This window comes from Rhinopithecus roxellana, chromosome 1, assembly GCF_007565055.1.
Source record: "Rhinopithecus roxellana isolate Shanxi Qingling chromosome 1, ASM756505v1, whole genome shotgun sequence".
NCBI lineage: Eukaryota > Metazoa > Chordata > Mammalia > Primates > Cercopithecidae > Rhinopithecus > Rhinopithecus roxellana.
In genome coordinates this window covers 30,024,047-30,049,470 of record NC_044549.1, presented here as the reverse complement: position 1 = coordinate 30,049,470, position 25,424 = coordinate 30,024,047, and the positions used below count along the sequence as shown (strand labels likewise).

General features: G+C 45.0%; 1 protein-coding gene across 2 annotated transcripts; it reads left to right on the top strand.

The window, feature by feature from the left end:
• The first annotated feature begins 3,481 nt into the window (after positions 1–3,481).
• DPPA2 (developmental pluripotency associated 2) lies at positions 3,482–24,848 on the top strand. 2 transcript variants are annotated; one of them, XM_030939121.1, is made up of 9 exons: positions 3,482–3,488; positions 3,882–3,927; positions 5,727–5,874; positions 8,787–8,947; positions 9,038–9,091; positions 10,156–10,417; positions 13,827–14,022; positions 17,407–17,471; positions 24,632–24,848. In XM_030939121.1, the coding sequence occupies exons 2-8, from the start codon at positions 3,895–3,897 to the stop codon at positions 17,447–17,449; spliced, it is 897 nt and encodes a 298-aa protein (XP_030794981.1). In that variant the 5' UTR covers positions 3,482–3,488; positions 3,882–3,894; the 3' UTR covers positions 17,450–17,471; positions 24,632–24,848. The 2 variants fall into 2 exon arrangements, with proteins under 2 accessions (XP_030794981.1, XP_030794975.1); XM_030939115.1 differs by lacking the exon at positions 3,482–3,488 and adding an exon at positions 3,581–3,698.
• The last annotated feature ends 576 nt before the right edge of the window (positions 24,849–25,424 follow it).

Genomic DNA, 25,424 nt, shown 5'->3' with positions numbered 1-25,424 from the left:
GCACTCCATCCTGGGCAACAAAAGCAAAACTCCACCTCAAAACAAAAACAAAAACATTAGCTGGGCGTGGTAGCGCATGCCTATAATCCCAGCTACTTAGGAGGCTGAGGCAGGCGAATCGCTTGAACCTGGGAGGCGAAGGTTGCGGTGAGCCAAGATTGTGCCTCTGCACTCCAGCCTGGGCAATAGAGTGAGACTCTGTCCCACACACACACAAAAAGGGCCAGGTGCGGTGGCACACACCTGTAATCCCAGTAATTTGGGAGGCCCAGGGGTCGGATCACCTGAGATCCGGAGTTTGAGACCAGCCTAGCTAACATGGTGAAACTCTGTCTCTACCAAAAATACAAACTAGCCGGGCGTGGTGGCACACACTTGTAATCCCAGCTACTTGGGAGGCTGAGGCAGGAGACTCGCTTGAGCCCAGGAGGCGCAGGTTGCAGTTAGCCAAGATCCCACCATTGCACTCCAGCCTGGGCAAAAATAGCGAAGCTCCACCTCAAAAAAAAAAAAAAAAAAAGTTAAGTTTTCCATAAAATGTGAGTGATTCTCATTTAGTTCTCAAACCAGGAGCATCCATATTAGTCTGGAACTTTGAAATGCATGTTACTCCATCTCAGACCTACTGAATGACACAGGGTGTGGTTCAGCAATGTGTTATCACAAGTCCTGCAGAAGAGTATAAGAATTGCTAATCTTGGTAATAAAAAGTAAAACGAGTTTTCTAAAGGATGGAAGTAATGGGAGTTTTGACTACTGCTGGATATTTGAACATAACATATATTTGAATACTTTGATAATATTAAATAATGATTTTTAAAATTATGTTTAGATGTAAAAAGGATATCGTAGTTATAATAGGAACAAAGTATTTCCCCCTCCGGATTTATGTATTTATTTATTGAGACAGCCTCACTGCAGCCTCGGGCTCCTAGGTTGAAGGGATCCTCTGACTTCAGCCCCCTGAGTAACTAGGACCACAGTCATGTCCCACCACATCCACACGCCCGGTTATTTTATTTTTCTTTTCTTTTTCTTTTTGGTAACAATGAGATCTCACTATGTTGCCCAGGCTGGTTTCATACTCTCAGGCTCAAGTGTTCCTGCCACCTCGGCCTCCTGACCTGCTGAGATTACAGGTGTGAGTCACCGCGCCGGCCTTTTCCCTGAATTTATGAATGAAATCATAGGCGATCTGCTATTTGTTTCAAAATAACCCATGGAAAAGGAATGCACGGCAATTTAGATGAAACCAGATTGGCTATAAGTAAATTATTATTGTCTACTTTTGTACATGTTCGAACTTTCCCATACTAAAACATTCTCAAAAAGCTGGAAAAAAAACCCAGGAAAACAAATAAGATGTCTTTTGTTTTTGTTTATGTGACAGTCTCTCTCTGTCGCCCAGGCTGGAGTGCAGTGGCTTGATCCTGGCTCACTGCAACCTTCACCTCCTGGGTTCAAGCGATTCTCATGCCTCAGACTCCCGAGTAGCTAAAATTACAGACATGCACCACCATGCCCCGGCGAATTTCTGTATTTTTAGTAGAGACGGAGTTTTGCCAAGTTAGCCAGGCTGGTCTTGAACTCCTGACCTCAGATGTTCTGTCTGCCTCAGCCTCCCAAAATGCTGGGATTACAGGCGTGAGCCAACGCGCCCGGCCTAAGATGATTATATTGTAAAAAATGCAATGAAGAAAAGAAAACATGGTAATGAAATGGTCTTTCCACTTGGAATCCTGTCTCCACCTAAGGCATTAGGATCAACTCAGGCCATTAGGTCAGCTTTCCTCTAAATTGCCCATTAAAAGCAACAGGGGCCACACCCAACCGGGTAGGCGGAGTGCTTTTCTGGCTGCATCTTAGAGGGCTGCATTCAGGTTCCATCCTGGAAGGGAGGAGCCGGAATTCCAATCATTATCTGCCGTTGACTGCCTGTCTCCAAAGCCCTTTGTTTATATCCTGATCTAGCTAACGCTTCCAGACTTCAAGAATCATCCAGAGGGCTGGGCGTGGTGGTGCAGGCCTGTAGTCCCACCCACTCCGAAGGCTGCGGAGGGAGGATTGCTCGAGTCTGGGAACTCAGGCAGGAATTCAAGACTAGTCTGGGCAACACAGTGAGGCCCCCTACCCACATCCTCTCTGTCCCCGCAATCCCCTTCCGCCCCAGGTCTCATCTCTACAAAACATTTAAATGTTAGCGGGGCGTGGTGGCGCGGGCCTGTAATTCCAACTACTGGAGTGTGGGGGAAGGGGCAGGGGTGGGACGCCATGGACTGAGGTGGGAAGATCGCTTGAGTCGAGGAGGTGGAGGCTGCAGTGAGCTATGATCGCGCCACCGCACTCCAGGCTGGGCTACGGAGCGTGTCTAAAAAAGAAAAAAAGAAAAAATTACGTGGAGGGCTTGTGGAAGCACAGATTCCTCAGCTGCTCAGCCACACCCTCCAGGATCTGATTCAGGTTGTCTCCTGTGGAGGGGTAGGGCCTCATAATTTATTTTTCCAATCAGTTCCTCAATAAACTAAAGCTGAGCCTTTTCAGGCTACACTTTTTTTCTTTTTTAAAATTATTTACTTTTTTTTTTTCATAGAGACGAAGTCTCACTATTTTGCCCAGGCTGGTCTCGAACTTCTGGACTCAAGTGATCCTCCTTCCTATGCCTCCCAAAGGCCTCCCAAAGGATGACAGGCGTAAGCCACCACGCCAGGTCCAGACTATATTTTGAATGTATTATACTACTAAAACGGACCATGGTCACCCTGGGCCCTGAGATTAATGGACCAAATCATTTTCCCAGGGACAGAGAAAGCCCATTGTGAAGTACTTGGTTGTCAGTGCTGCCATATTATTTGTGAATGAAATTTCTTTTAGTTGCTCTGGCTTCTTAGAGTGACCTCTGAGAACATCTGCGTCATATTTTGCCACATTCTGCGTCCAACATTAGGCTCCAGCAATTCCTAAGTGCATCCGTTCCATCTGCCTTCATTACTCCACCACTTGCCTTAGTGTTTTGGTTCTTGTTACTATTCTGAACAGTCAAATCCTTCTCCTCTAACCAGCTCAATATTATTGCAGGCTTAATATTTGTATGTAGAACTAGATCAAAGAGATTATGTTATCCAACCCCCACAGTTTAAATCTGGGGTCTTTCAGTGAGTAATATACCCACAGGCATAAATCAGGTATAAAATACTTGCCTAAAATGCTCTGAATCTTTTTTCCATTCCCTTCATAGTAAGTAATTTATTACCAATATCGTCCTATAACTGTTCTCAAACATTCTGTTCATTCCATTGGAACTTGTCAACAGGGTTTGTCATTTTCAGTTTTCTTTCAAGTTTCACCTATTTTTTTTTTCTTCTTTCTTTCCTTCTTTCACTTTTTGAGACAGAGTCTCGCGAAGTTGGAGTGCAGTGGCGCGATCTCGGATCGCTGTAGCCTGCGTCTCCTGGGCTCAAACAGTCCTCCCACCACCCCCTCCCGAGTAGGTGGGATTACAGGCGCGCTACAACGGCCGCCTAATTTTTGTGTTTTTTCGTAGAGACGGGGGTCTCGCCATGTTTCTCAGGCTGATCTCGAACTCCTGGACTCAAGCGATCCGTCCCCCTGGGCCTCCCAAAGTGCTGGGATTACAGGCATGAGTCATTGCGCCCCGCCTAATTTTTAAAAAAACATTATCACCGAATGGACAAGACAGGGTATAAAATTGATAAAATTATCCCATTACCAGAAAATGAGGGAGGGGGAAAAGAGGAGGAAAGGAAAACAGAGCTCATCTGGGTAACAGGAAGTAGAAGGAGACATTTGCTTATAAAAGGAGAAAGCAGGTTAAGAGAAGTAAACTACCATATCCTTAACATTGCTGTCCTTGCCTACCCCAGGGTGTTGCTGAAAATGTCAGACGCAAATTTGGATAGCAGCAAGAAGGTAAGTTTTGTTCTAATAGACTTACTTTTCTCACAGTCCCTTTTCAACGTCTTTCTAGGTCTCCCTTGTTGCTCTTTTGCCACAAATCTTTATTCCTAGATGTAAGAAACCTCCATCTTGAAACCTCCTCCTCTTTGCAAATGGATTGTTAGTTTTCTTTCATATGATTATGCTTTTATGTGCATTTGGATGAGAGTAAAAAGTGAGATTTTCTCCACCTAGTCCAAAGGAAAATATTTCTCTGGTAGGAAAGACGAGAAGTGCTATAGCTGGACAAGATAAAAATGGTAAATAAATATGGCATGGATAATAATATTAGAGAAAACATAATTAAAAATAAAAAATAATTTTTTTTAAAAGCTAAAGTAAAATGAAAGTGAAGGCGGTAATGTGGATAAAGTCATAAAAGTGACCAATTGGTTACTTTCTCTTGGAGTAGGAAATAATGTACTCCCAGTGGCCTTAGTACCAAATGAGTTTCCAGATTAGGCTTGGGTAGTCCTGGCCCTATGAGAAACTAGAGAAGGTGTCATAGTGTATTTACAGTCGCCACTGTGCCAGTCCTCTGGCTAAAGGACTGAATTGGCCAATATTAGCTATATAATTATGGGGAAGTCACATAGCTGCTTTGAGCCCCTGCTTTTTTCTCTATAATACAGTAATGTTCCTAAATAATGTCAGTGTTATTTTGAAGTAAACTAAGAGTAATGGGAAGTCATTGAAGAGGTTAAATAGGAGACGGGAGTGTGGCATCAGCACTAGAAGAGAATATTACAATAGTACTGGAATGGAGTTTATTCACCCTTGGATTTGAGAAGAAAAGCTAACTTCAGAACCATACTCAAACCTGTGTTACTCTATGGCATTGCTCATTTAGTTTTCTCATTTGTAAAGCAGGAAAATTAATAAATTACTACAAGTATACCATGAGAATTAAATTTGAGAAATACAGAAAGCACCTAGCATAGTGCCTGTGTACTGTAGAGAACCAGTAAATGTTAGTTTCTTTCTGTCCACCTGCTTTCCTACTTTATCTTTCATTCATCAGATCATAAAAACAACATTGAATGCCTACTCTGTGTTGGGTGCTGTGTTTCTGTGAAGGCATCAGAGAGTAAAACAGATACCCTCCCCTCAGGTCTTGGAGCTGAAATGAGCCCAGTGTGGCTGGAGCTCAGAAAGCTCGGAGGTCATGAGCTGGAGAGGCAGGCAGGGACCAGACTGTTGGAGAATTTGTAAGCTACACAGCTCTGTGAGCTAATTCGAGTTTTGTCATTAACCAGAATAACAATGACAAGCCATTGAAGAATTTTTGACAAGCATGGAACAATTGGTGCAGAAATAGCAGAGTTACAGTGGATTTGGGGATAACAGGAGGTTATTGCTTGTGCTGTGAAATTTGATATGGGAATTGGGAATCTTGGGAATCATGTGATAGAAGATGGAAAGCCAGGAACACATTCCATACAGATTTAGGAGTTAATGAAAGTATTTTGTGTTTTGACTGATGAGGAGGAAGGCCCTGAGGGAAATAATTCTCTAAACCCAAGCCCTACCCTTCTATTTTCTCTTTCATTAACACCTACATGTAAATTGACTTTTGCCCAATTTTTTTCCCCCATATTTCCTTTATTTAATAAAGGGTCTGCTAGTCAACATCACATTCAAGGAATCTCAGTAATTCTTTTCTCCATCCACCTTACTGTCTTCTCAGTTCCTTATTCATTTGTTTGCCTTGAAAGCAAGCAGTTCAGTTGTACTGCATCAAATGAGAATCAGTGACTGACTTCTCTTTCCAGAATTTCTTTGAGGAGGAAGTAGATGATGAGGAAAGTGTGATTTTGACACTGGTGCCAGTTAAAGATGACGCAAATATGGAACAAATGGAACCAAGTGTTTCTTCAACTTCTGATGTCAAACTGGAGAAGCCTAAGAAATACACTCAAGGTATGGGTACAGGGATTGCTCAGTTAGTTCCGCCTGTAACTCTGGGAAGCCCAGGAAAAAGTAAGGTTTGTCTTTCCTATCCTCTGACTGTACAACACCCAGCTTAAATCTCACCTTGTTATTCTGTGTTAAGAAATTGTGCAAACTCTCATACTTCTCGCTTGCTGAGCCCGTTGTACTGCCATACTTTTATTTATTGGAGATGGAGTCTCACTGTGTCACCCAGGTTGGAGTGCAGTGGCGCAATCTTGGCTCACTGCAACTTCTGCCTGCCGAGTTCAAGCGATTCTCCTGCCTCAACCTTCCAAGTCGCTGGGATTACAGGCGTGGGCCGCCAAGCCCGGCTAATTTTTGTATTTTTAGTAGAGATGGGCCTTCACCATGTTGGCCAGGCTGGTCTCGAATTCCTGACCTCAGTTAATCTGCCCGCCTCAGCCTCCCAAAGTGCTGTGATTACAGGCATGAGCCACCACACTTGGCCTGTTCTGCCTTATTTTTAAGACACAAAATAAGCATGGGGAGCGCTTTGGGCAGAGAGTGCTCTTCTGGACTAGCTCAACATGAGTTCATATTCCCAACACATGAAGCTCAATCTCCTCTTCTGTAAAAACGAGATTAATACATATTTGCCTCCTACGAAGATTAAATAATTTTGAAAAATGTCTGGTATTTTGCTTAGCAAGTAATTACGAATCAAATATGTATATATATATATATATAAGCTCTTAAAATCATGACCCTTTGTATCTGTGCTCAGTGTCTCAGTGCTTCCTATAAAAGTATCAAATAAGTATTTTCTTTCTTTTTTTTAAAATTTTTCTGGAGATGGGGTTTCGTTCTTGTTGCCCAGGCTGGAATGCAATGGTGTGGTCTTGGCTCACTGCAACCTCCGCCTCCTGGGTTCATGCGATTCTCCTGCCTCAGCCTCCCTAGTACCTGGGATTACAGGCACCCACCACCACGCCCAGCTAATTTTTTTTTTTTTTTTTTTTTTTTTGAGATGGAGTCTTGCTCTGTCGCCCAGGCTGGAGTGCAGTGGCCGGATCTCAGCTCACTGCAAGCTCCGCCTCCCGGGTTTACGCCATTCTCCTGCCTCCGCCTCCCGAGTAGCTGGGACTACAGGCGCTGCCACCTCGCCCGGCTAGTTTTTTGTATTCTTTAGTAGAGACGGGGTTTCACCGTGTTAGCCAGGATGGTCTCGATCTCTTGACCTCGTGATCCACCCGTCTTGGCCTCCCAAAGTGCTGGGATTACAGGCTTGAGCCACCGCGCCCGGCCGCCCAGCTAATTTTTGTATTTTTAGTAGAGACAGTGTTTCACTATGTTGGCCAGGCTGGTCTCAAACACTTGACCTTGTGATCCACCCGCCTTAGCCTCCCAAAGTGCTGGGATTACAGGCATGAGCCACCGCGCCCATGGCTTGTTTTGTTTTGTTTTGAGACAGGGTCTCGCTCTGTCACCCAGGCTGGAGTGCAGTGGTGCGATCTCAGCTCACAGCAACTTCCACCTCCCAGGTTCAAGTGATTATCATGCCTCAGCCTCCTGAGTAGCTGGGACTACAGGCATATGCCACTGTGCCTGGATAATGTTTATATTTTTTGTAGAGACAGGGTTTCTCCATGTTGGCCAGGTTGGTCTTGAACTCCTGGCCTCAAGTGATCAGCCCTCCTCTGCCTCCCAAAGCACTGGGATTGTCGGTGTAAGCCATCACGCCCGGCCTCAAACCTATGTTTGGATTCTAAATTCCATGTTTCTTTTATGCTACATACAGCAGCCTGTTATTTTCTGTTGCCCTCAACAACCAACTGAATAGAACGTTATGTCGGATTTATCCTCCAAAATGTCTAGATTTTGGACCACAAAATATCAGCTCTCCCTATAGAAAACAAAGAAACCACCACGTTGTCTATCCCCAGTCAACAATGGTCCACATCATTCTGTCGGCCTGAATCATTTTTTTCTATAGCCCCCCATCTCACCTCACTCTGCTTAGCTCTAACACATCATTATTTACTTCATCTTGAAATCCTCATTATCGACCCAGAAGATAAAATCCTTCTGAAAATACTTATTTGGGCTGGTCACAGGGGCTCACGCCTGTAATCCCAGCACTTTGGGAGGCCAAGGCGGGTGGATCACCTGAGGTCAGGAGTTTGAGGCCAGCCTGGCCAATATAGTGAAACACTGTCTCTACTAAAAATACAAAAATTAGCTGGGCATGGTGTTGCGTGCCTGTAGTCCCACCTACTTGGGAGGCTGAGGCAGGAGAATTGCTTGAACCTGGGAGGCGGAGATTGCAGTGAGTTGAGATCGTGCCGCTGCACTCCAGCCTGGGCAACAGAGCGAGACTCCATCTCAAAGAAAAACCACCAACAACAAAACAAAAAGAAAACATAGGTTTGAGTCCCAAGTCTGCTGTTGTAATGGGCAAGTCTTTAAATACCTGAATCTGTTACCTCATTTTTTTTTTGAGACAGAGTCTCACTGTGTTTCCCAGGCTGGAGTGCAGTGGCGCGATCTCACCTCACTGCTGCGTCCGCCTCCTGGGTTCAAGCAATTCTCCTGCCTCAGCCTCCTGAGTAGCTGGGATTGTAGGGGTGCACCACCATGCCTAGCTAACTTTTCTGTTTTTAGTAGAGATGGGGTTTTACCATGTTGGCCAGGCTGGTCTCGATCTCCTGACCTCAAGTGATTTGGGCGAATCACTTGTGATTCACAGCCTCCCAAAGTTCTGGGATTATAGGCGTGAGCCTGTTACCCGGCCTTGTTACCTCATTTTTAATGTGAGAAATAAAATTTGATATGTATGTATGCAAATTGGGTTGTGAGAAATGTGAAAAGATATTTGTAAAATTTTAAAAGAATCTTGCCAACTTTAAATTATTACTACTTTGGTTCCATTCTTTTCTTAGGTCATCTACTTCAAACAAATGAACAATTTACAGCTCCACAAAAAGCTAGATGCAAAACACCAGCCCCTCCCTTGCCAACCATTTTGCCTCCCATTAATAAGGTGTGTCGGGACACCTTGCGGGACTGGTGTCAACAACTCGGTTTGAGTACTAATGGCAAGGTTAGTACACTTGGGTGAATATCTGCTGCTGGGAAAAACTGTGGGAATCTTGGTTAACTTTTAACTTTATTTCTCTCTTCATTTCCTAAGAAAATCGAAGTTTATCTGAGGCTCCATAGGCATGCTTACCCTGAACAACAGCAAGTGAGTAATGAGTGTGTTGATGGTGTGAAGGTGGGTTCTGATCATGATTTTTCCGGTCCCTACCCAGGCACCATTTCTGTATGTCGTACCTCTAAGGCAGGGTTTCTTTTTTCTTTTTTTTTTTTTTTTTTTTGAGACGGAGTCCCGCTCTGTCGCCCAGGCTGGAGTGCAGTGGCCGGATCTCAGCTCACTGCAAGCTCCGCCTCCCGGGTTTACGCCATTCTCCTGCCTCAGCCTCCCGAGTAGCTGGGACTACAGGCGCCTGCCTCGTCGCCCGGCTAGTTTTTTGTATTTTTAAGTAGAGACAGGGTTTCACCGTATTAGGCAGGATGGTTTCGATCTCCTGACCTCGTGATCTGCCCGTCTCGGCCTCCCAAAGTGCTGGGATTACAGGCTTGAGCCACCGCGCCCGGCCTAAGGCAGGGTTTCTTAACTGTGGCATTATTGACATTTCGGAACAAATAATTTTTTGTTTGTTTTGGGGCCTGCTCTGTACATTGTTGGATGTTTTGCAGCATCCCCAGCCTCTACCAACTGGATGTCAGTAGCAACCTTTCCTCCCCCTGCACAGGTTCAACAACCAAAAATTTCTCCCAGTGGAGAATTTGCGATTTATGGGAACTAATATTCCTAAACCCTTTCCACATTGACATACATGTTCAGGTCAGTACAAAGAATACTAAAATTGGCTGGGTGCAGTGGCTCACGCCTGTAATCCCAGCACTTTGGGAGGCTGAGGTGGGTAGATTACCTGAGGTTGGGAGTTTGAGACCAGCCTGACCAACATGGGGAAACCCCATTTCTACTAAAAATACAAAATTAGCCAGACATCGTGGCATATGCCTATAATCCCAGCTACTCTGGAGGCTGAGGCAGGAGACTCGCTTGAACCTGGGAGGTAGAGATTGCAGTGAGCCAAGATCGTGCCGTTGCACTTCAGCCTGGGCAACAAGAGCGAAGCTCCGTCTTAAAAATAAAAATAAAAAAAAGAATAATAAAATTGACCCAAAAGTCCTTACAGCCCTAGCGGTTTACTGAATACTCATCATGAATTTCATTTGCAGGATATGCCTGAAATGTCACAAGAGACCAGATTACAGCGATGTTCGAGGAAACGCAAGGCAGTGACCAAGAGAGCAAGGCTTCAGAAATGTTACAAGGTGAATGAGAGAGCAGAAGAGACTAATACAGTTGAAGTGATAACTTCAGCACCAGGAGCCATGTTGGCATCATGGGCAAGAATTGCTGCAAGAGCTGTTCAGCCTAAGGCTTTGAATTCATGTTCCATTCCTGTTTCTGTTGAGGCCTTTTTGATGCAAGCTTCTGGTAAGATCAACCTTAAAGTGTGAGTCCCACTCCAGAGGATAAGGTTAACTTTTATCAGTCCAAGACTGAAACGTGGTCAAAGGGAAGGCGTTTGCTAAAATATCTGAAGATTAGAAATTGGATTCACATAGGACATCTCTCTTTCATCCATCATATTGATGGATAGTCATGTTTTGTCTGGATGGGTCTCTAAGTCAGGTGACTAAGTAGTGGCCCTTTTCCATCACTAAGCAGAATTCCAAGGTGAGAAGAAAGCATAACCCGATAATCTTGGACAACAGTCTGAGGTCTTCCCCTTTTCTTTCTCTCTTCCTTAAGGCATTTATGACATAGTGAGTAAGAGGAATGTGTTGGTTCAAATTCTTGCTTTACCATTTCCTGGATATGTGACATTGGCAAGTTACCTACTTTAAGCCTTAATATCCTGTTTGTTTGTTTGTTTGTTTTGAGATGGAGTTTCACTCTTGTTGGCCAGGCTGGAATGCAACGGTGCGATCTTGGCTCACTGCAACCTCTGCTTCCCAGGTTCAAGCAATTCTGCCTCAGCCTCCCAAGTAGCTGGGATTACAGGCACCTGCCACCATGCCCAGCTAATTTTTTGTATTTTTAGTAGAGACGGGGTTTCACTATGTTGGCCAGGCTGATCTCGAACTCCTGACCTCAGGCGATCCACTGGCCTCGGCCTCCCAAAGTGCTGGGATTACAAGCGTGAGCCACTGCTCCCAGCCAAGTATTCTATTCTACAAAATGAAGATATACCTATGTCATAGAATAGTAGTGGCTGAGTGTCGTGGCTCACTACGGGCCCAGCACTTTGGAAGGCCAAGGTGGGAAGATTGCTAGAGCTCATGAGTTAAGAGACCAGCCTGGATAACATGGCGAAATCCCTTCTCTACAAAAAATACAAAAAATAAATAAAAGCTGGGCATGGTGGTGTGTGCCTGTAGTCCCAGCTTCTCAGGAGGCTGGTGTGGGAGAGTGGCTTGAGTCCAGAAGGTGGAGGTTGCGGTGAGCTGAGATTGTGCCATGGCACTCTGGCCTGACAGACAGATCCAGACCCTGTCTTTAAAAAAAAAAAAAATGTTGGCCAGGTGCACTGGCTCATGCCTGTAATCCCAGCACTTTGAGATGCCAAGGAACGTGAATCACCTGAGGTCAGGAGTTTAAGATCGGCCTGGCCAACATGATGAAACCGCGTCTCTACTAAAAATACAAAAATTAGCCGGGTGTGGTGGCAGGTGGCTGTAATCCCAGCTACTCAGGAGGCTGAGGCAGGAGAATCGCTTGAACCCAGGAGGCGGAGGTTGCAGTGAGCTGAGATGGTGCCACCACATTCCAGCCTGGGCAGCAAGAGCAAAACTCCATCTCAAAAAAAAAAAAAAAAAAAGTCGTGACATTTATATGAGACACAGAACTTGGCATGTTGGAAGCAGGCAATAATAATTAAACAGTTTAGGGTCCTTGTCCTCTAAGAGATCTTTTTTGCGACACAGTTTCAAAGACACCACGCCCAGCTAATTTTTGTATTTTTAGTAGAGATGGGTTTCACTGTGTTAGCCAGGATGGTCTCGATCTCCTGATCTTGTTATCTGCCCGCCTCGGCCTTCCAAAGTGCTGGGATTATAGGCATGAGCCACTGCCATGTTGGTCAGGCTAGAGTACAGTGGCACGATCTTGGCTGACGGCAACCTCTGCCTCCCGTAGTCAAGCGATTCTTGTGCCTCAGCCTCCTGAGTAGCTGGGATTACAGGCACACGCCATCATGCCCGGCTAATTTTTGTATTATTAGTAGAGATTGGGTTTCACCATGTTGGCCAGGCTGGTCTCAAACTCCTGACCTCAAGTGATCCACCCTTCCAAAGTGTTGGGATAACAGGCGTGAGTCACTGCACCTGACCCTCTAAGAAAGCGTTTTTTTTTTTTTTGTTTTTTGTTTTTGAGACGGAGTTTCACTCTTGTTGCCCAGGCTAGAGTGCAATGGCATAATCTTGGCTCACCGCAACCTCTGCCTCCCAGGTTCAAGTGATTCTCCTGCCTCAGCCTCCTGAGTAGCTGGGATTACAGTCATGCGCCACCACGCCTGGCTAATTTTTTTTTTTTTTCCCAGTAGAGACGAGGTTTCTCCACGTTAGTCAGGCTGGTCTCGAACTCCCAACCTTAGGTGATCCGCCTGCCTCAGCCTCCTAAAGTGCTGGGATTACAGGTATGAGCCACTGCACCCAGTGCCCTCTAAGAAATCTTGAGGAGGGCCGGGTATGGTGGCTCACACCTGTAATCCCAGCACTTTGGGAGGCTGAGACAGGCGGATCACGAGGTCAGGAGTTCGAGACCATCCTGGCTAACACGGTGAAACCCCGTCTCTACTAAAAAATACAAGTCAGTCAGAATACCTGGATCCATGACTTGGCTCTGGGTAACGTATGATATTTAACACCATAAGCTTCAGTTATCTCACCTGTGAATAAGAAATGATAAGAAAAGCAAATAGAAGGTAAATATTAATAGTGAGCTTAATAGTAAATGTATTGGCCGGGCGCGGTGGCTCAAGCCTGTAATCCCAGCACTTTGGGAGGCCGAGACAGGCGGATCACGAGGTCAGGAGTTCGAGACCATCCTGGCTAACACGGTGAAACCCCGTCTCTACTAAAAAATACAAAAAAAGCTAGCCAGGCGAGGTGGCTGGCGCCTGTAGTCCCAGCTACTCGGGAGGCTGAGGCAGGAGAATGGCGTAAACCCGGGAGGCGGAGCTTGCCGTGAGCTGAGATCCGGCCACTGCACTCCAGCCTGGGCGACAGAGCAAGACTCCGTCTCAAAAAAAAAAAAAAAAAAAAGTAAATGTATTAATACATATAAACCACCTAGCAAAATACTGGACACAAAGCAAGCATTTCAAAATGGCAACCATTATTTTTTGTTTATTTATTTATTTATTTTTTGAGATGGAGTTTTGCTCTCGTCACCCAGGCTGGAGTGCAGTGGTGTGATCTCGGCTCACCACAACCTCCGCCTTCCGGGTTCAAGCGATTATCGTGCCTCAGCCTCCCGAGTAGCTGGGATTACAGGCATGCACCACCACGCCTAGCTAATTTTGTATTTTTAGTAGAGATGAGGTTTCTCCATGTTGGTCAGGCTGCTCTCGAACTTCCGATCTCAGGTGATCCTCCTGCCTCAGCCTCCCAAAGTGCTGAGATTACAGGTGTGAGCCACCATGCCCAGCTGGCAACAGTTATTCTTTGTGTTATGTAACTTGTGAAATTAGATCATAGTGTCATGTGGTCTACATTTTCATGCATCTCATTCAATTGATTTGTGAGCAGAATATAAAAGCAAATTCAAGAGTGACTTGCTGAGAGGTTGTGTTGGGGTGCTACCTTGATTTTTGCTGTCTGTGTTTGTTTTTCCTTTCCAGGCGTCAGGTGGTGTGTGGTCCATGGCAGACTTCTCTCGGCAGACACAAAGGGTTGGGTACGCCTGCAGTTTCATGCAGGTCAGGCCTGGGTGCCTACCACTCGCAGGAGGATGATTTCTCTCTTCTTGTTACCTGCCTGCATTTTCCCATCCCCAGGCGTAGAAGATAATATGTTATGCCCCGACTGTGCTAAGAGGTAACCCTTATGTATCTTGTTAAGCATGGCACACAGAAAAGTAGGTGTATAAGCCGGGCGTGGTGGCTCACGCCTGTAATCCCAGCACTTTGGGAGGCTGAGGTGGGCGGTCACGAGGTTAGGAGATCGAGACCATCCTGGCTAACACGGTGAAACCCCGTCTCTACTAAAAATACAAAAATTTAGCCAGGCGTGGTGGCGAGTGCCTGTAGTCCCAGCTTCTCGAGAGGCTGAGGCAGGAGAATGGCGTGAACCTGGGAGGCGGAGCTTGCAGTGAGCCGAGATAGTGCCACTGCACTCCAGTCTGGGCGACAGAGCAAGACTCCGTCTCAAAAAAAAAAAAAAAAAGAAAGAAAAGTAGGTGTATAGATGGATTTCTAAATAATTTAACAGTAGAAAGCAGAGGGCAAACATGCTGTCTTCTTAATTTGCCACATAGATCAGGCAAAAATAGGACACAAAAAGAACTCACTAGTGGATTACAACTCAATAAATGTGGCTAGTTCTTTTTTTTTTTTTTGAAATGGAGTTTTGCTCTTGTCACCCAGGCTGGAGTGCAGTGGCATGATCTTGGCTCACTGCAACCTCTGCCTCCTGGGTTCAAGCGATTCTCCTGCCTCAGTCTCCTGAGTAGCTAGGATTACAGGCACACACCACCATGCCCAGCTAATTTTTGTATTTTTAGTAGAGACAGGGTTTCACCATGTTAGGCTGGTTTCAAACTCCTGACCTCGTGATCCAGCCGCCTCGACCTCCCAGAGTGTTGGGATAACAGGCGTGAGCCACCGTGCCCAGCTAATTTTTGTATTTTTAATAGAGACAGGGTTTCAGTATGTTGGCCAGGTTGGTCTTGAACTTCTGACTTCAGGTGATCCACCCACCTTGGCCTCCCAAAGTACTGGTATTACAGGCATGAGCCACCATGCCTGTAACTTTTGGGACACACTCCAGCCTGGGTGACAGAGCCAGACTCCGTCTCAAAAAAAATTTTTTTTAAACAAAAAGAAGGAAGAAAAAAGGAGGGAAGAATGAAGAGAGTTAATGTGGGAGAGAAAAGAAAGAAAGAGACAGAGAGAGACAGAAAAGAAAGGAACCTCCCTTGAGGTTACTGCCTCAACTAACTGCTCTCTCTTCCTGCCAGGCTCAGCTAATGAAGGTGATCAATATATCCTGCTTCTAGTTCTGCACATGTTCTACTCTAAGTTACTGCAATCATATTTTGGGTTTTACTGATCCTCTCAATCTGCTCTCAAAAAGGCCATCAGCGGTATCCTAAACAGCCAGTCTAAGAGCACCACATTCCTCATTACCTGACATGACCATCTCACTGCCAACCATTTCTTCCTTCTAAGACTCTGTCCATTGCTCCCTTTACTCACTCATCTGCTAACCTCTGTGTTCTGTCTTCACTGTCCACCTTCCACTGATATGCTGATTATCTTTAGGGTTCCTCCTTCAGTTCCTTCCTACACACTCTTATCCACCATGTATGTGCTGATGACTCCCAAAGATGTTTAGGTCTAACTCATACTTCTCTCAGAACTCTAGAACATGTCCCAAATACCATAGATTCTTCTCCACTGAATAGGACTTCTATGTTTCCCCCACTTCTAAGACAGCATCTTGTTCTCTTTACTCCTACATCTTACATTTGTCTCATTCCTCCTTAAATGCTTTGTCCTTGTAATGAATTCTCTCTTTCCTGAATTACTAATCTCTTATTTATACTCCCATCTATTCTGTTACGAGATTTAGCCCACTTTCTTTCTTTTTTTTTTTTTTTTTTTGAGACGGAGTTTCACTCTTGTTGCCCAAGCTGGAGTGCAGTGTTGCGATCTCGGCTCACTGCAACCTCTGCCTCCCGGATTCAAGCGATTCTCCTGCCTCAGCCTCCCGAGTAGCTGGGATTACAGGCTCATGCCACCACGCCCGGCCAATTTTTGTATTTTTAGTAGAGACAGGGTTTCATCATGTTGGTCAGGCTGCTGTCAAACTCCTGAGATCATGATCTGCCTGCCTCGGCCTCCCAAAGTACTGGGATTACAGGCGTGAGCCTATTTAGGCCACTTACAAAAAAAAAAAAAAAAAAAAAAAAACAAAAAAACTTATTTTCTCTCCACACCTCTCTCATCTCACTTCCACCCAATTTTATCAACAAAAGCTGACATCGGCAATTATATAGTCTAAAGCAGTGTTTATGTGTATGTATATTTTCATGGAGAGCATGTAGTTTTCATTATATTCTCTCCACTCACTGCAACCTCTGCCTCCCAGGTTCAAGCAATCCTCCTGCCTCAGCCTCTGGAGTAGCTGGGATTACAGGATGCACCACCACGCCCAGCTAATTTTTGTATTTTTAGTGGAGACAGGGTTTCACCATGTTGCCAGGCTGGTCTGGAACTCCGGATCTCAAGTGATCCACCCGCCTTGGCCTCCCAAAGTGCTAGGATTACAGGAGTGAGCCACTGCACCCGGCCTTAAATTTTTTTAAATGAAAAAACCATAAGCATTTATGAATGGGGAGAAGCTGCATGAAGAGAGGGGAATAGAGAGTGTAAAGGTGAAGGAAGCTGGGCATAGTGGCTCACGCTGCAATCCTAGCACTTAGGGAGGCCAAGGTGGACGGATCACTTGAGCTCAGGAGTTTGAGACCGGCCTGAGAAACATGGTGAAACCCTGTCTCTACAAAAAAAAAATCAGCTAGGTGTGGTGGCATGCACCTGTGGTCCCAGCTACTAGGGAGACTGAGGTGGGAGGATCGCTTCAGCCCTAGAAGTCAAGGCTGCAGTGAACTGTGATAGTACCACTGCACTCCAGCTTGGGCAGAAAAAAAAAAAAAGAAGTGAGATCCATTGCAATATGTGGAATGTGAGCCCTGAGAATAAGTGAACAACCCTTTTCCTTTATTTACTACATAAAGTCTTTTTATGCACCATTCCTAGGTTTTAGGGCAAGTGACTCAGGAACTCCAGAAGTGCATTCTTTTTTTTTTTTTCTTTGAGACTGATCTTGCTCTGTTGCCCAGGCTGAAGTTCAGTGGCATGATCTCAGCTCACTGCAACCTCTGCCTCCCAGGTTCAAGCAATTCTCCTGTCCCGGCCTCCTGAGTAGCTAGAACTACAGATGTGTTCCACCACACCCAGCTAATTTTTGTATTTTCAGCAGAGACGGGGTTTCACCATATTGGTCAGGCTGGTCTTGAACTCCTGACCTCAGGTGATCCACCCTCCTCGGCCTCCCATAGTGCTGGGATTATAGGCGTGAGCCACCACGCCCGGCCCAGAAGTGCATTCTTTATTTTATTAGTCATTTTAAAGGGATTGGTGTGGAATGGTTTATCTTACTGTAGCAATTTTTCACAGTTCTTTTCTACTTGCCTTACAGGAATAAGAAGATGATGAGAAGATTAATGACAGTAGAGAAGTAGCAGCAACCTGTTTGAATACAGTGTAAGAGACCAGAATATGCCAGCTCAAAATAAGTATTATTTTGATTTGAAGGCAGTTGAAAAGAGTCACATACAAGAGAAACTCTCTGCCTTCCCACTATTCACTAAAAAACAGGACATAAATGTATCAAGGTCCCTTGTCCGCTGTCTACCAGGAAGCACAAATGGTGGCACACCTGTAGATGACTTGTATCCCAATCATTGCTGTGCTGTGTCCTGACCATCCTTGGTACCTCCCAATGCCTTAAGTACTGACTTACTAAATATTTAGCTGTACAGAATACAATTTGGTTTTGTTTTAATTAATATAAATGAAAACTTGAGTGAAAAGTATAGAGTTCCCATGCATTCCCATGTACACGGTGCTTCACACCCCCTCCAGTTTCCTCTGTTACTAACTTGCATTAGTGTGCTACATTTTTTACAATTGATGAGGCAGGGCTGGGCATGGTGGTGGTCACCTGTAGTCCCAGCTCCCTGGGAAGCTAAGTCAGGAGGATCACTTGCACCCAGGAGGAGTTCAAGGTTGTAGTGCTCTGTGACCACACCTGTGAATTGCCACTGCACTCCAGCCTGCGCAACATAGTCTCAAAAAAAAAAAAAAAAAAAAAAAAAGGGGGCCGGGCGCGGTGGCTCACGCCTGTAATCCCAGCACTTTGGGAGGCCGAGATGGGCGGATCACAAGGTCAGGAGATCGAGACCATCCTGGCTAACACGGTGAAACCCCGTCTCTACTAAAAATACAAAAAATTAGCCGGGTGCGGTGGCGGGCACCTGTAGACCCAGCTACACGGAAGGCTGAGGCAGGAGAATGGTGTGAACCCACGAAGCAGAGCTTGCAGTGAGCTGAGATTGCGCCACTGCACTCCAGCCTGGGCGACAGAGCGAGATTCTGTCTCAAAAAAAAAAAAAAAAAAAATTCACGCCTGTAATCCCAGCACTTTGGGAGGCTGAGGCGGGCAGATCACCTGAGGTAGGAAGTTTGAGACTAGCCTGAGCAACATGGAGAAACCCCATCTGTACTAAAAATACAAAATTAGCTGGGTGTGGTGGCACATGCCTGTAATCCCAGCTACTCCGGAGGCTGAGGCATGAGAATTGCTTGAACCCAGGAGGCGGAGGTTGCGGTGAGCCGAGATCATGCCATTGCATTCCAGCCTGGGCAACAAGAGCGAAAATCTGTCTCAAAAAAAAACAAAAAAACAAAAAAAACACTAATGAGTCAATATTGATACAATATTCTTTTTACTTTATCTTTATCTTTTTTTTTTTTTTTTGAGATGGGGTCTCATTCTTGTCACCCAGGCTGGAGTATAATGATGAGATCTTGGCTCACTGCAACTCCTGCCTTCCAGGTTCAAGCAGTTCTCCTGCCTCAGCCTCCCAAGTAGCTGGGATTACAGGTGCACACCACCACACCCAGCTAAATTTTTTTTTTTTTTTTGAGACAGTCTCACTTTGTTGCCCAGGCTGGAGTGCAGTGGGGTGATCTCAGCTGACTGCAACCTCCGCCTCCCGGGTACAAGCAATTCTGCTTCAGCTTCCCGAGTAGCTCAGATTACAAGCATGTGCCACCATACCCAGCTAATTTTTTTGTATTTTTAGTAGAGACGGGGTTTTACCATATTGGCCAGGCTTGTCTTGAACTCCTAATCTTTGGGATCCACCCGCCTCGGTGTCCCAAAGTGCTGGGATTACAGGCGTGAGCCACCACACCCGACCCCCAGCCAATATTTTTTTTTTTTTTTTTTTTTTTGAGACGGAGTCTGGCTCTGTCACCCAGGCTGGAGTGCAGTGGCCGGATCTCAGCTCACTGCACGCTCCGCCTCCCGGGTTTACGCCATTCTCCTGCCTCAGCCTCCGGAGTAGCTGGGACTACAGGCGCCCGCCACCTCGCCCGGCTAGTTTTTTGTATTTTTAGTAGAGACGGGGTTTCACTGTGTTAGCCAGGATGGTCTCGATCTCCTGACCTCGTGATCCGCCCGTCTCAGCCTCCCAAAGTGCTGGGATTACAGGCTTGAGCCACCGCGCCCGGCATATTTTTTTTTTTTTTTGTATGTTTAGTAGAGTCAGGGTTTCACCATTTTGGCCAGGCTTGTCTCGAACTCCTGACCTCAGGCCTCCTGCCTCAGCCTCCCAGTGCTGGGATTATAGGCATGAGCCACCGTGCCTGGCCTCTTTTTCTTTTTTTTAAATTCGTTTATTTTTGAGACAGCATCTGCCTCTGTCACCCAGGCTGGAGTGCAGTGGCACGATCTCAGCTCACTGCAACTTCCACCTTCCGTGTTCAAGCCATCCTCTCACCTCAGCATCCCAAGTAGCTGGGACTACAGACATACACCATCATGGCTGGCTAATTTTTTTTAACTTTTGGTAGAGGCCGAGTTTCACCATGTTGCTCAGGCAAACAGCCTGGTTCAAGACCATTGAACTCCTGAGCTCAAGCAATCCATCCGCCTCAGCCTTCCAGAGTGCAGGGATTACAGGCATGAGCCACTGTGCCTGGCTACTTTATTATTATTATTATTATTTTTTTTTTTCACACACAGTCTTACTCTATCACCGGGCTGGAGTACAGTGGCGCCGATCTCAGCTCACTGCAACCTCCGCCTCCAGGTTCAAGCGATTCTCCTGCCTCAGCCTCCTGAGTAGCTGGGATTACAGGCGTCTGCCACTAGGCCCAGCTAATTTTTTGTATTTTTCTGGTAGAGATGGGGTTTCACCATGTTGACCAGGCTGGTCTTGAGCTCCTGACTTTGTGATTCACCCACCTTGGCTTCCCGAAGGGCTGGGATTACAGGCGTGAGCTACCACGCCTGGCTCTTTTATTATTTTTTTATAGAGATGGGGTCTCACCATGTTTCCCAGGCTGGTCAAACTGCTGGGTTCCAGCAGTCCTCCCACCTCAGGCTCCCCGAGTTCTGGGATTACAGATGGGAACCTCTACACCCAGCGGATACCTTATTATTAACTAAACTCTATAGTTCATATTAGGTTTTATTATTCATGTTGTACATTCTATGGTTTTGCCAAATGTAAAATGACATTTATCCAACATAGTATCATACAGAATAATTTCACTACCTTAGAAATCCCTTGTGTTGTACCAATTCATCCCTCCCCCCAGGCCCATACACTGGAAACCACAGATCTTTTATTGTTGCCATAGCATTGCCTTTTTTTTTTTTTTGGCTCAGTCACCCAGGCTGGAGTACAATGGTGCAATCGTAGCTCATTGCAGCCTTGAACTCCTAGGCTCAAGGGATCCTCCTGGCCCAGCCTTCCCAGACACTGGGACTACAGGTGTGTGCCACTGTACCTAGCTAGTTTTGTTTTTTAATTTTTGGTAGAGATGGGTTTCACTGTGTTGGCGAGACTAGTCTCAAACTTCTGGCCTCAAGCCATCCTTCTGCCTTAGCCTCCCACAGTGCTGGGATTATAGGCATGAGCCAGTGTGCCTGGCCCATCATAGCTTTGCCATTTCCAGAATGTTGTGTATAGTTGGAATTTTACAGTGTGTAGCCTTTTCATATTGGCTTTCACATAGCAATATGTAGTGAAGATTTCCTCCATGTGTTGTCATGGCCTGATAGCTCATTTCTGCCAAACTGTAAAAGTGGCTGTAGCATTTTGCATTCCTACCAGCAATGAATGAGAGCTCTTGTTGCACCATATCCTTGTTAGTATTTCATATTGTTTGGATTTTAGCCATTCTAATAGGTGTGCCATAGTGGTGTTTTTTGTTTTTTTATTGAGACAGAGTCTCCCAGAGAGTGCAATTGCCCAGGCTGGAGTGCAGTGGCGCGATCTCAGCTCACTGCAACCTTTGCCTCCTGGGTTCAAGTGAATCTCCTGCTTCAGCCTCCCGAGTAGCTGGGACTACAGGCGCCCGCCACCTCACCCAGCTAGTTTTTTTTTTTTGTATTTTTTAGTAGAGACGGGGTTTCACCATGTTAGCCAGGATGGTCTCAATCTCCTGACCTCGTGATCCGCCCGTCTCGGCCTCCCAAAGTGCTGGGATTACAGGCTTGAGCCACCGCGCCAGGCCTCAGTTTGCACTTTTTTTTTTTTTTTTTTTTTTGAGATGGAGTCTTGCTCTGTCGCCCAGGCTGGAGTGCAGTGGCCGGATCTCAGCTCACTGCAAGCTCCGCCTCCCGGGTTCCCGCCATTCTCCTGCCTCAGCCTCCCGAGTAGCTGGGACTACAGGCGCCGCCACCTCGCCCGGCTAATTGTTTGTATTTTTAGTAGAGACGGGGTTTCACCGTGTTAGCCAGGAGGGTCTCGATCTCCTGACCTTGTGATCCACCTGTCTCGGCCTCCCAAAGTGCTGGGATTACAGGCTTGAGCCACCGTGCCTGGCCAGTTTGCACATTTTTTAATTGGGTTGTTTTATTACTGAGTTTTAAGAGGCCTTTGTATATTTTGAGTAACAGTCCTCTATCAGATATATCTTTGGCAGATAATTTTCTCATTTCTTTCCTACTTTTGAGACAACAGAGTTTTTGCTCTTGTTTTCCAGACTGGAGTGCAATGGCACGATCTTGGCTTACCGCAACCTCTGCCTCCTGGGTTCAAACAATTCTCCTGTCTCAGCCTCCCAAGTAGCTGGGATTACACGCATGTGCCACCACGCCCAGCTAATTTTTCTATTCTTAGTAGAGACAGTGTTTCTCCGTGTTGGTCAGGCTGGTCTCAAACTCCTGAGCTCAGGTGATCCATCTGCCTCAGCCTCCCACAGTGCTGGGATTGCAGGCGTGAGCCACCTCGTCTGGCTTTCTTTCCTTCTCTTTAAATGTCACTTTACTCTCTTCTTGTTTGTAAGGTCTCTGAAGAGAAGTCCAATGTAATTCTCACCTTTGTTCCTTTACAATTAAGGTGTTTTTTTCTCTTACTTAAAGATTTTCTATGTGTCTTTGTTTTTCTGCAGTTTGAGTATGATATACCTTCGTGTTGAATTTTTGGTGTTTATCCTACTTCCTGTCTCTGAGCCTCCTGGATCTGTGGTTTTGTATGTCATTAATTTTGGGATATTTTCAGTCATTGCTTCACAACTTTCTATTCCTTTCTCTCTTCTGGTGTTTTCATTACATGTTGAAGCCTTTCTGTAATTGCCTCACATGTTAGATATTCAGTTCTGTCTTTTTGAAAAATTTTTTCACTTTGCTTTTTCAGTTTTGGAGGTTCCTATTGATACTTATTAAGCCCTCTGATTCTTTTGTTGGCAGTCCAGCTGTAGATGAGTCCATGAAGGCAGTTTTCATTTCTGTCAGTATTTTCTTCTAATTTCTATCAGTTTATTTTGATTCTTAGAATTTCCATCTTCCCACTTGCATTACTCATCTGTTTTGTATCTTGTCCACTTTTTCTGTTAGAGCCCTTAGCATATTAATCAACACTGTTTTAAATGCCTGGTCTGGTAATTCCGACGTCTCTGTCATATCTTAGTCGGGATCTGATGCTTCCTTTGTCTTCAAATCATGCTTTTTGTCTCTTTCTCTCTCTATATATATTTGTGTGTGTGTGTATATATATGCTATTTGTCTCTATATATCTATATATAAATATAGATATTGTATCTATGTATATAGATATATACATTTAGATATATACATATATGTATATGTTTATAAATCAGACTTGTATAAAAGAAAACCAGGGGCCTGGCATGGTGGCTCACACCTGTAATCCCAGCACTTTGAGAGACCGAGGTGGGTGGATCATTTGAAGTCAGGAGTTTGAGACCAGCCTGGCCAACACGGTGAGACTCCCACCTCTACTAAAAATACAAAAATTAGCTGGGCGTGGTGGCGGGCACCTGTATTTTTAGTAGAGACGATTGTACTTTTAGTAGAGATGAGGTTTCCCCATGTTGGCCAGGCTGGTCTCGAACTCCTGACCACAGGTGATCTGCCTGCCTCAGCCTCCCACAGTGCTGGGATTACAGGCGTGAGCCACTGCACCCGGCCAATAATTTGTTCTTACTCCAAAAAGAAAATTGTACAAATACAAAATGGAAACAATCTTAATTTTGTTACTTAAAATATTAATGTGAACAATTATTTAATTATTATAACGGATCAACGAATGGAGTTCTCAATTTGAATTGAATTTGGCAATAGCTTTCAAAACCTATGACATTTGTATCAAAACTAATAAACAGTTTTTTTTTTTTTTTTTGAGATGGAGCTTTGCTCTTGTTGTCCAGGCTGGTATACAGTGGTTCATTCTTGACTCACCGCAACCTCCGCCTCCTGGGTTCAAGCAATTATCTTGCCTCAGCCTCCCAAGTAGCTGGGATTACAGGCATGCGCCACCATGCCCAACTAATTTTGTATTTTTAGTAGAGACAGGGTTTCACCATATTGGCCAGGCTATTCTTGAACTCCTGGCCTCGTGATCTGCCCACCTCGGCTTCCCAAAGTGCTGAGATTACAGGTGTGAGCCACTGTTCCTGGCCAATAAACAGTTTTTTTACAGAACCTTCTCAATCAAGGCTAATTTAGTAATTTTATCCTCTTAGTTTTCAGCTCTGTGCAGAAAGGGAAGAAGGACAGTTTAGGAAGATGTTACGGTCCAAGTAAGCACTTAAGCTCACCCTTTACACTTAACTGCTTACATTTAGAACTCTGAGAGCTTGAGAATATGTGTGCTTGTAACCTGCAGTATATTCAGTGGAATTACAACGAAGGTATCCTGAACTCAGCCTATTGATGGCTAATGGCACAGTTGTCCGGTAGGCAGACTGTTTTAGAATGAGCCCAAACTTAAGGGAGAATAGAACAGAAAAATTTCCACGTGGAAGCCATCCCAGTTGACTGCTTAGTTAGGCTTTCAGGTCAAAATAGAGTTAGAGCAAAATGCTATAACATCTGTCTTCTGAAAGTATCACTAATCAGTGGTCTTCTAGTAAAAACATGTCTTGTCTAAAGACTGGCCTGAAGACCAACACAGGAATGGAAAACATGATATAATTAGTCTTTGAAATAACTAGGAAGGGGTCTAATTCAGTAACCCAGAGGAAACCAGTTCTGTCTATACACTATTGTCTAGTATTTCCATCTGCCATTCTTTCTCTATTAAAACACCCTAACTCTTTTGACCCCAAACTCTGCGTATAGCTCAAAGCTGCTCTTAAATATACCATTTCAAATTTGCTTCTAGGTACTAAAGGAGGGATGTACTTTCAGACCATGTAACCTATTATGAAGGAATGGAAGAGGAGACAATCTGAATGAATCCTCATCATCTACAAAACAAAATCATAGTGACTAGGACTCCACAGTGAAGATGGTTGACTAGTGACCCAGCCCCATCTAAAGAACCCCTTTCTGTAAGTCTGAAAACCCATTAAAATAAAGTCACTGCAATTGGCCTTGTATTCATTCAGTGTGTGTTAAGGATCCATCAAGAAATCAGACTGTCTCTGATGTTACAAACTGACTGTTGTTGGGGACACACAAATGAGAAGCACTGTAGACAGGACAGATAAGGGAGAGGTGCCAGACTCAAGCAAGGAAGGGACAAGAGTAAATGGGTCTGTCTAGACTTAACCCTAGAGACCAGGGTGAGAAGAAAAACCGTCTACATCTGTTAGTGGTTTCTATGTGCCAGGGGCTGGGTTAGAAGTGGGTGAAAAAAAAAAAATAGAAAATGGCCCCTGCCCTTATATAATGTAAAGGATGGTAAGGAAGACTGATACTATACAGTGTACCTACGGAGATCCAACATTTACAAAGAAAGAGACAAGGAGCCAAAAAGAAGCAGTACTAGAGGGGTGCTTCTACCATTGTGTGGTAAGGGAAAGACTTTCTGAATAAAGTCACATCTGAACTCGAAAAAGGAGCCATTCAGAAAACAGATTCAGTGAGACTAATAATTTGCCTAAGCAAAGAGAAAAAATACTTTTAGAATACAGAATTTAAGTTGTCCTGATTTCAAGAAATCATAAGTTCTC